The 10,519-nt window shown below is 28.3% G+C and overlaps 2 protein-coding genes across 2 annotated transcripts; one reads left to right on the forward strand and one right to left on the reverse strand.

The window, feature by feature from the left end:
* Positions 1 to 1,595: 1,595 nt before the first annotated feature.
* LOC106753867 (inactive protein RESTRICTED TEV MOVEMENT 2) lies at positions 1,596 to 2,504 on the reverse strand. Its single transcript, XM_014635733.2, has 2 exons — positions 2,242 to 2,504; positions 1,596 to 2,135 (listed from the first exon to the last, which is right to left on the reverse strand). The coding sequence occupies exons 1-2, from the start codon at positions 2,348 to 2,350 to the stop codon at positions 1,672 to 1,674; spliced, it is 573 nt and encodes a 190-aa protein (XP_014491219.1). The 5' UTR covers positions 2,351 to 2,504; the 3' UTR covers positions 1,596 to 1,671.
* A 3,260-nt stretch (positions 2,505 to 5,764) lies between these two features.
* Positions 5,765 to 9,406, forward strand: LOC106753845 (ALA-interacting subunit 3). Its single transcript, XM_014635713.2, has 8 exons — positions 5,765 to 5,940; positions 6,390 to 6,448; positions 6,542 to 6,616; positions 6,708 to 6,824; positions 6,963 to 7,033; positions 7,404 to 7,713; positions 8,016 to 8,305; positions 9,101 to 9,406. Exons 1-8 carry the CDS (start codon positions 5,868 to 5,870, stop codon positions 9,156 to 9,158), a joined length of 1,053 nt encoding a protein of 350 aa, XP_014491199.1. The 5' UTR covers positions 5,765 to 5,867; the 3' UTR covers positions 9,159 to 9,406.
* The last annotated feature ends 1,113 nt before the right edge of the window (positions 9,407 to 10,519 follow it).

A 10,519-nucleotide genomic window follows, 5' to 3' on the forward strand; every position in this document is an offset into this window, starting at 1 on the left:
CATATATCTATATATATATATGGATATATATATATTAATTAGAATTATTTAAAATATAAATTCAAATAAAAAAAATTTTAAGTAAATTCAAATAAAATTACTCAATAAAATAAAAAAAAATTATTTTGATCTTTCTTAAAAACAAATTTAAATGAACTGTGTCAAAATATAAATTTGGGTTAAATATGTTTTTAGTCCCTTAACTTTTAGTGAAAATTGGAATTAGTCTTTCTTCAAAACTTTGGCCTAATTTAGTCCCCCAACTTTAGAAATGTATGAATTTAATCCTTTTAACCAAATTTTGTTAAATTTATTTGATGTTTCGAACGCATTTCATGATAACATTTGATAGATTCTTACTTCAATGTTAACTGACATCAACTAAAGTTAACAAAATTTGATTAAAAGGATTAAATTCATACATTTTTAAAGTTGGGGGACTAAATTAGGCCAAAATTTTAAAGAGGGACTAATTCCAATTTTCACTAAAAGTTAAGGGACTAAAAACATATTTAATCCTACAAACTTTAACAAATTAATTTTTATATAAAACAACTTTAATTATCTAAATAAAAAATAAAAATATATAAAATCAAATTTTAAGTAATTATTTTATAATTAATATTTCTTTCATTAACATTTATATCTTGATCATTTAAATATAAAGTTCGTTTAAATAAAATTTATTTATAATTATTAATAGTATCCGCGGATATTCATTCAATAAGGAATTTTTTCTTTTATCATCATAAAATAAAATAAACTTGCATCGTAAGATTATACAGACAAAAAATAAAAATATATTTATTCTTAGTTGCATCATTCTATATCTATTCGAAAAGTAAATTAACAACAAATGGTAGTAAAATTTTCATAAAATAAATTACAATTTATGGTTACATTTGGGTAATTCTAGTTTTTATTCTCAAATTTAAAAAGAATTTTGTTAATCTCTCAAAAGTAAAAGAAAAATATGAGTATTTCAAGATTAAACTACTTTTAATCCTTTTAGTTAGAGCTGTTAATACGGGTAACCAGTCTGACTCGACCCGGTGCATCACAGGTTGGTCACTTAATGAACTAATCCAACCTGGTTCATTTATTAGCGGACCAGAAAAATTTGAACCCGGCCCGACACACCACGGGTTGGTGGGTAAACGGGTTGAGTGACTGACTCATTTAATTACAATTTTTTCTAAATAAAAAAATTACAAACTTTCTATAATTTAAATATAAACAAATTTAACTCCCAAATTTCATTATTTTTTTATAAAATTAAAATTAAATTTAAATAAAATAAAATTAGTTAGGTGGGTTGATGGGCCAATCCGATCCACCACGAGTTCAACCCCCATGAGCCGGGTTTAAACATGCCGAATTGAAATCTGACCCGCATAAAAAGAATATAATTTTTTCAAACCCAACCCGACCCAAACCTGTGGTGAGCCCGAATTGACCCGTGATTGTAACTCATCTTGAGAGCTCTATTTTATTGTTTAGAAACTAGAACAATTTTTGTTTCTATTTTAGAAGAGAGAAAAATAAACTTTAATTTGAAAATCAAAACCATCTCATTCCAAACTGCAACTCCTAAAAACACAATTATAAGTAAATTATTATATCAAATTTCTCCTTATTGACATGAATAAAATTTACAGAAGCAGCCTGGTTCTAGTTGTGAAAATACGAAGCAGCTTGAGCCATGAGGCTTTTGCTTACATCTGATATGTAACTTGCTGCAACCAATATCAGAACCATGACAAGCATGAACTTTAGGGCAACATCTCTTGTTGTTTCCTGCGGAACCTTCTCATCATCTTCTTCAAAATGGTACTCTGCATCATCTTTCATATCATTTTCTTCTGATATTTCACTCTCTCCTTTTCTCTTGTTTCCCCTTTTCTCTTCCTTCATTTCTTGCTCCTCTTGAAGAATCTGAGAGCTTTTTTTTGGCATCACCACTGAAAGAATGCTCTGCATCATATTGCCATGGATTGCATCGTCGTTGCAGTATGATGGGATTTCGAACTCTTTCTTGAAACGCCTCCATCTGTTTCCTTCCGAAGGACGCTCCCCAGATATTACCAGCAAACCAACATGGTTTATCTGAATTCGTATTTGGTCTCTCTTGAAACCTGAAAAACAACTTTATGAAGATTCAACAAAAGTGGTTTTTATGAAGAGATGAAGCAATTAAAAAACATGGAAAATTGATATTTGGAGAAATGCAATGGAACATGCCTGGAAGATGAAGTTCAAGGGTGTCACGACCCTCTTCTCTACGCCACATAAACAAAGGATCAAAATCTTCATAAGACCTATTGGCATGTGCATGCTTAGGAATTTCCATGAATTCGAGAAGTTTTGGTGAGTGAGATGGTTTTAGGTTGAAGAGGAACCAATTAATATAGATTGTTTTACATATAAAACTTGAAGAAGAGAAGAAGCTTCTAAGGTAAAAAGGGCTTCAAAGGTTTTCCTTTTGGGTTGGTGTTGAACTAGAATTATCCCTTGTTAACCTTGTCAAGTATCGTCACCCCAAGGGTTAGTAATTTTTAGGGTTTATATTTATAGATATATGCTTCTATGAGGAATAGGATTATTCATTCATGTTGTTCCATTCGTGATAACAAAGCAAGAAATGCCATACGAGGAAGCAAACCATGAGAATTAATGAATATTTTCTACAAATGAAAAATATTTCATGCACTATGAAATTCTAAATGAGGAAACAATTGAGAACTAAACTTATTCGAAGCAAATATTGTGGTAATCAAGAATTCAGCCAATATTGTATAATGCCATTAATTCTTCTTCTTTTCCTTTTTAAATGGAGTTTTAGGTGTTGTATGAACAATTAGCTAATGGTTTTTATATCACTTTTATGAGTTAAAAACAACAATGACATTGTGGTTTTGAACTCCACTCATTCACTTGTCAACATCGATAAAGATATACATTACAAGAAAATTATCAAATAATGACTAATTTTAGCGATTATTTTTTATGAAAGATCATTATTTTTTTATTTGAAAGCATGCTCAAGATCATAATAATATTAAAGATAAGAAGATATTCAAGGAATGTTTCTTTTATGCCTTTTGTCTATCTTTTTTGTATATATAATACAATTGTTCTGTCAAGATGTAATATAGTTTCTGACTCGATACCATAAAGATTGTACCTCTAAAAGAAAGTTAAAGCTTCGAGTAACAAAAAAATCTTTTTCAAAGAAGTCTATATAAAGAGGATTGCATAAAGAGAAGAGAACAAGAATCATTAGTATATCTTATGCTCACATTGCTTCTCTCTTTAAGCTTTATCTCTTAGACATGTTCTTTGAGAAAGAAAAATTCTTTACAAGTTTTCATAATCTCTTTGTATTGATTTCAAATCCTCTTTAAAAGAGTTATATATTCTATTCTTGTAATATGTAAAATACTGTGTTGTTTTCTTTTGGAAGTGAAGTGAAATCTTTGTAAGTTTAACTCAATAGAGTTAGACCATCTAGTTAATTAGACTAGTTCATACTAGAAGTGGTTATACTTGTCTTAATTAGTTGTGTTAATAGTATACCAAGAAGGGTTAAACTCGTTGTAATAATTTATTTATGATTAGTGGAACCTCTTAAAGGTACGTAACTCAATTTGGAGTGAACCAATATAAGAATAAACTTTTTTATTGCTTTTTATTTTCAAAGGTTTTTCCTAAATGGTGTTTTATATACTTAAGTGCTTAACAATTGTTGTTGATCGATCATCTAACCAATATAAAATCAAGTTTTTTTACTACTTTTGATTTTCAAAAGTTTTTCCTAAATGGTATTTTATATACTTAAGTTCTTAACAATTGTTGTTGTTCGTTTAACCCGTACAAAGAAAATTAAACTTGATTTGTGAAAAGATTTAAAATTTTATTTAAACTCCTTCCTTTCTAGAGTTTTCCTATGTTACAATATTATGACTTAAATGACTCATAAATGAATTACATGACTCAAATGAATGACTAAAATGTTTAACAAAAATATTACCCCATCAACCTTCATTCCATTATTAGGTAATAAATTTTACATAAGAGTAATAGTAGACTCTAAATACTTTAAAGTTTGTGTTTGCATTGGTTTCCTCTTAAGTGTCACTAATATGGTTTGAATATTTGATATGAGATCATCCTCTACTTCTAATATATCATCATTATCAATAACAATGTTGTGTTACATCAAAATAAATTGAAAACAACCTAAAGTAATTTTAAACTACTAAAGTAAAAAAATGCAACTCTCGTCATTAGCAAAAATAAAGCAAGCAACTTAAACACCTCCTCTTTTTATAATCAATCTTTGTCATTTCTTTCTTTTATAGAAACATTTTTAATTAAAAACTAAATAACCGTGAAACATAATTTAAATTATCTTTTGTCAATCTCTTATTAAAATTTGTGTTTATTTAATTTATAGAGAAATATAATTGTAAAAGTATGTGTTTATATATATATTATATATATATATATATATATATATATATATATTAAAAGTAGAAAAATATTTATTAAAGTATTATAAATAGACAAGATTCTAATATATATTATTTATTTATTAAGTATTTATAAATCTTGTGGATGTGGAAAAGTATTGGAGAGAATTTTAGATTTTATCTAATTTTATGTTTGGATGAGGTTATTTAAGACAATAATTAATTTATTTAATGAATTTAAAAAAATTGGAGTGAAATAAATCTATTGGGATAAGAAAGTTGAAATTCAATAACTTTTAAAAGTATTTCAAATAATTAAAATAATAAAATTTAAAATTTACTAAAAAATGAAAGATATTAAAATGTCAGAACTACTCGTGTTTTCTTTATACATATATTAAAAAATTAAATTCGTAAATATTAATTGAATATTTAAATTTAATATTTTTCTAAAGTTTTAATTTTAAAATTATATTTTTAAAATAAATGATAAAAAAAATAAAATTTTATCTTAAAAAATAATTAATTTATTCAAATAAAAAATTAAAACATAAGACATTTTTATCGCATTATCCAAACAATTCAAATGATATGTATTTTAATCTTTTGAAATTATGGAAATCCCTTATTGAAAGACTGTGTAAGGGTTAAATTGATTCTTTTTTCCCAAGGTTGAGTAAATATAAGATGGGTTTGAGAGTGAATCATGTTCAAAGTGTGGGAAACATAAAAAGCAGATCTGTGTTATAAGTGTACCTATTTAGTTGAATGGTGTTTAGAATTTGACAATTAGGAGAGATCATACATTCGTTGATGACTAGTTGTTGCACATTTCAACTCATATACCCTGCACCAAAACAAGGAATTAACCTTGTACTTAGTACCACAATTTATAGAATAAAGTGTCACAATAAAAGAAGTGATAATTATTTGACACACCTAATTTTTTTATATTCATTTTAAACTATCTTTACTTATATTTTATTCTCTTCTTTTTTAAAAAAAATTACAAAACTTTATATTTTTTGGACCATTTTATCTTTTTATTATGTGTTAAATGAATATAGGAGTGTGATATGATATTATTACTTCATAAAATAATTAAAAAAAAGTGGTGCACAATAAATAATCAAAATGAGTGGTGGTTTGTTTTTAAAAATGTTGTCACCATCTTCCTCAAAAATCCAACCATAACATAGAGGTAGATACAAAAAGCATTTTTCCTAAATATTATGGACAAAGGAGGAAAAATTAAGACTGAATTTCTTTTTCTTTTATTTTCTAAATGCTCTAGAAAGAGAAATCAATATTAAAGATGTCAACACTTTGCATGTTGTTTTCAATCACATTTTCCTGTATTGATGTGTCGTTTTAGTCACGGTGAATTTCGTGGCTATGTCTGCAGAACCTCCATCCACTTCGGTGGCCGTCGCAGATGGACAATCCAAGGGTGCCAGAAAACCCAAATGTAAATTTTTCTTCTTTCCCTAAAACTTTTTTATTTAGAATTTAGAATTTAGGTGAATCTCATTATGAGATGCCCTTCCCTAACAATGAGGCATTTTCTTGTATTTACATTGTTTTTTATCATTGCATGGTTTTAAAATGGAAGTTTTGCTTTGAACAGATTAAAGGGTGTTTGATAAAATGTTCACTTTGCTTTTGGGAAAATGTTTGAATCCCATTATCCACATGAAATTGTGTACCATCATTGTTGATTGATTGTACTGTCATATAATCAGTGTTCCCTGTATAGATCTATCAAATGATATTATGGTGATTATACATTCAATGGAATTCTATTGATTTTCTTTTTTGAATGGTATAAGATATCCCTTTTGTTTTATGTTTTGCAGTTTGTGTTTTCTATAACATTCATATCGCCATGTGGTTCATGAATTTTTGTATTTGTGATAGATTCTAGATTCTCACAGCAAGAACTTCATGCCTGGCAGCCAATTCTAACACCTAGTTGGGTACAACTTCCTACATAACTTCCATAGTTTTACAACAGAATCATAGTATGAAACCGTGTTTGTCTCAAAATTTGTCCACTTCTTTTTTTCCAGGCCATTTCAATATTTACGGTCATAGGACTCATCTTCATTCCGGTTGGTCTTGCTTCACTGTTTGCATCTGAGAGTGTAAGAGATTGTTTCCATGTATATTACATGGTATCAAGTTGAATTTTGGTACTCAAATTGAATGTGTGTTGAAGTAGATCTTTTGATACAGGTGGTGGAAGTTCCATTCCGATATGATGAAGAATGTCTTCCACCCAATCGCAAAAATGACGCAGTGGCATACATTAAAGATGATACGGCAAACAAAACTTGCAATAAGAAATTGATAGTCAGTACAATTGCTTATCACCAATTTAGATGAAAATAAATTTCTACTTTTTTCTTTGAGGAATTCATTTCTCCTTGTTTGAATCATATGCAGTTTAGGCAGAAACTTTTGTAAAACAAATTTCTGCAAATTTTGCAGGTTAAGAGTAAAATGACGGCCCCTGTTTATGTCTATTATCAGCTTGATAATTTTTACCAAAACCATCGCCGGTATGCGCAGTGAACCAGTGACTTTTTCCCTTCATTGCTTTACATCAATGCATTTGGCTTGGCACCCATTTTAGTACAATGACCTCTTCATTAGACTGAGACATCTTCAATCGTGTTCTTAAATTTAGATCCAAAATAACTTAATCTCAAAAGATGGCTTAGCTTTATATTTTCTCTTCTGATTTTGTATCATCCTTCATATCAGGATTAAACACATTTCTCTTGAGAACTTCTTGGTTTTCACTGACCTTTGTTTGTGCTTTCTTTAGTCTCTTGTTGTATAAAACTCATTCATATGAGAGAAAAACAATTCATTTATGATGAATGTTGAAATGGTTCTCCTTACTTGGATTTTGGATGACATTTTCAGATACGTTAAAAGTAGAGATGACAAACAACTAAGGAATAAAGCATCTGAGAATGATGTTAGCACGTGTAGTCCCGAAGATTATACACCAAATGAAATGGGTCATAAACCAATTGTTCCTTGTGGCCTTATTGCTTGGAGTATGTTTAATGACACGTACAAACTTTCAAGCAACGATAAGGAATTGGTGATTAACAAAAAGAATATAGCATGGAAGAGTGACCAAGATGGGAAATTCGGGTCTGATGTTTATCCGAAGAATTTTCAAGCTGGAGGTTTGAGAGGGGGTGCTAAACTTAATGAGAGCATACCTGTAAGTATATCTTTGTATTTATGTTCATTTTTTGTGGGAAAAATTAGGCTTGTTTATCTTGCCTTATTCTCAACTTGTTTCCTGTTTTCAAATATTGGTATTCAAAACTAAGAAAACCAAAAAAAGAAAGATGTTTTTGGTGTTTCCTTAACAGATATTCAAAAACAGGAAACCAACTGATAACTGATGGTAAATTTGTAGATTAAAAGGGAAAAAATAAAAGAAAAAGTAAACAGTGTCTTAGTTTTTCTACTTTTGACATTATGAGAATTGAATCTTTGTCATCATGAGACATGTACCAGTTGAGTGAGCAAGAGGATCTCATTGTTTGGATGAGAACAGCAGCACTACCTACTTTCAGAAAACTGTATGGAAAGATTGAGACTGACATAGACGATAATGCAGAAGTAATGCTTGTAATAGAGAACAATTATAATACATACGAGTTTGGAGCCAGAAAGAGCATAGTTCTTTCAACCACGGCTTGGGTTGGTGGAAGAAACCACTTCTTGGGGATGGCATATATTCTCATTGGTGGGATTTCCCTGTTACTGGCTGTGGGTTTCCTACTTCTATATGTGATGCAACCAAGGTGAGGAAGTACTACATATTTTACTCTCCTTTACTTCATAGTTCTATTAATTTTATGGGTAAAAACATTGACAAAATACACCATGATTGTTTATTCATGATGGGTAGAAATCATTAATTTGCTCTGAATAGTAACACTCCCTCTTCCAAACAGTCCTTAAGCTAATCTAATTATGTAATTATTATTCTATATTAAAGTTAAATATGTTTTTAGTTTTTAAAAGTTAGATGTAAAATTAGAATTCGTCTCTTTATCAAACTTTAATATATTTTTGTCTCTAAACTTTAAAAGTAATAAAGATAGTTTTTCTAATTCAACAAAATTAATATTTTGAACTTGTTAATTAGACTGACATTTAAGTTAGAAAATATCAAACAGTATAAACAAATCAAATGCTAACCAAAAATATTTTTGATACATCAACAAAATTTAACGCAATTGAATAAGAAAAATTATATTCATTCATTTTTTAAATTTAGAGATCAAAATAATTGGATCAAGAACAAATTTTAATTTCATGTCTAAGTTTAGAAACTATGTTTAATAGTATATTTTACTAAATAGACTAATTTGAAGAATTTTTCAGAAGGACCGTATAGCTTTGTTTCTTATACAGTTTCATTTGTTTAAGAATTTGGAAGATGGGTAGTATTTCAAAAACTAAACTGATAGTTTCTTTTCTTATTTGTTACATGATTAAAGTTTTTCTGAAAAATTGTTTATGTTGGACTGTTTAAGGAAAATTGACAATTGAGCCAAATAGACAATGACATTACTATGTTGTTGCATATGCAGACCTCTTGGAGATCCATCATATTTGTCTTGGAACAGAAATCCTGGATGTCTAAGATGATTGGCTTTTACCATTTGAGTGGTTTAACAATTCATTACTTCTCATATCTCAATAAAGGATTTGTCACAAGGCCTTCTACTTCGGAATGAGTTTGTCAACAATTTACTTTTTGACACTGTCGTAGAATTTCCTCACTATTTATATTATATGGGACAGAGACAAGTATATCATTTTGAGTACTTTGCTGTTTTAAAGTTTCCTCAAGATTTGTTTATCTCTTATAATTACATCTTTTGAGGATTACTTTAGGTTATGTTTGTATTCTTGTTTTGGTTTATTTAAAACAGGTATTTAAAATTGCTTAGATGTTGAATGATAGTTTAATTGCGTAGCAGTGAGAAATTGTTTTAGAAAATAATTTTCAAGTACACTTTTTTTGCAGCTTTCAAGTTTATTTCGTTAGATACAAAACTGTATATATTCTCCATAGGAGATTATGTTATGTCGAGGACAATTTAGTAGCAAAATTCAAGTGAATCTCCTAAAAGAAAATGCAAAAAGAGTTATATTAATAACCTAATAGATGTGAAAAATAGGAACATTAGGTTTTATGTTCCTTCTACTCTTCCAATTTTTGTGATTTCTTCACAGCTAAATTCCAAATTGGAAATTGTAAAATCATATAAAAGGAATTCGCTAACCAAATGAGACGCTAATTCAACAAAATAGCTAGATTGTAAAAAACTATATTTATAAGTATTAAAGGAGAGAGTTTAAAAGTGATGAAAAATAATAGTTGCATGCCAAAATTAAATTCTATAAACTATAAAATTAAATTAAATAATTTTTTTTAGTTTCTTCAAAAAACACTAATTTTCCAAAGTTCCAAATTCTTAACTTAATTTATCTATAGATTTTTTTTTTCTTTACAATCCTTTTCCTCCTTAATTATCTCGCTCTCTTAAAATTTTAAGTTTTCATATTTTTCTTTTATCACGTATATATTCTTTGAGAGATAGTATATATTGTGATGAAAAATGGCTTAGATGTTTTTCATTATTTCCGCTATAAATAATGTTAGAAACATTTAAAATAATAATTGTTTATAATTATAAAATATCTTATAATATAAAATAAGGGAAAACAAATTAATCTATAAATTGACTAGTTTATTCTTACGAAATCATATTAAAATATTTAAGGAGAAAAAATAATTCTTGATTGACATTCTCCCTCAAACTAATGGGATTGGTCAAGTAATATTAATTTGCTAACAAGTAACTGATGACAAGGGCGGGGAACAACATTGGTAGGTATATTTGCAACTTGAAGTTGAGTAGTGATTCAGAGAGTGAAATAGCATGATTATTATAAGCTTCACGAATAAAGTGGTAATCTACTTTAATGTGTTTAGTATGCTC

Source organism: Vigna radiata, unplaced genomic scaffold (assembly GCF_000741045.1).
Source record: "Vigna radiata var. radiata cultivar VC1973A unplaced genomic scaffold, Vradiata_ver6 scaffold_7, whole genome shotgun sequence".
Classification (NCBI taxonomy): Eukaryota; Viridiplantae; Streptophyta; class Magnoliopsida; order Fabales; family Fabaceae; genus Vigna; species Vigna radiata.

Bases quoted from the DNA above. Each gene is read 5' to 3' on its own strand.
- LOC106753867 (XM_014635733.2), bottom strand. From the start codon at position 2,350: ATGGAAATTCCTAAGCATGCACATGCCAATAGGTCTTATGAAGATTTT. The intron at 2,136-2,241 runs GCATGTTCCATT...GTTGTTTTTCAG, and splicing joins CCTTGAACTTCATCTTCCAG to GTTTCAAGAGAGACCAAATA.
- LOC106753845 (XM_014635713.2), top strand. From the start codon at position 5,868: ATGTCTGCAGAACCTCCATCCACTTCGGTGGCCGTCGCAGATGGACAA. The intron at 6,449-6,541 runs GTACAACTTCCT...CTTTTTTTCCAG, and splicing joins CAATTCTAACACCTAGTTGG to GCCATTTCAATATTTACGGT. The intron at 6,825-6,962 runs GTCAGTACAATT...CAAATTTTGCAG, and splicing joins CTTGCAATAAGAAATTGATA to GTTAAGAGTAAAATGACGGC.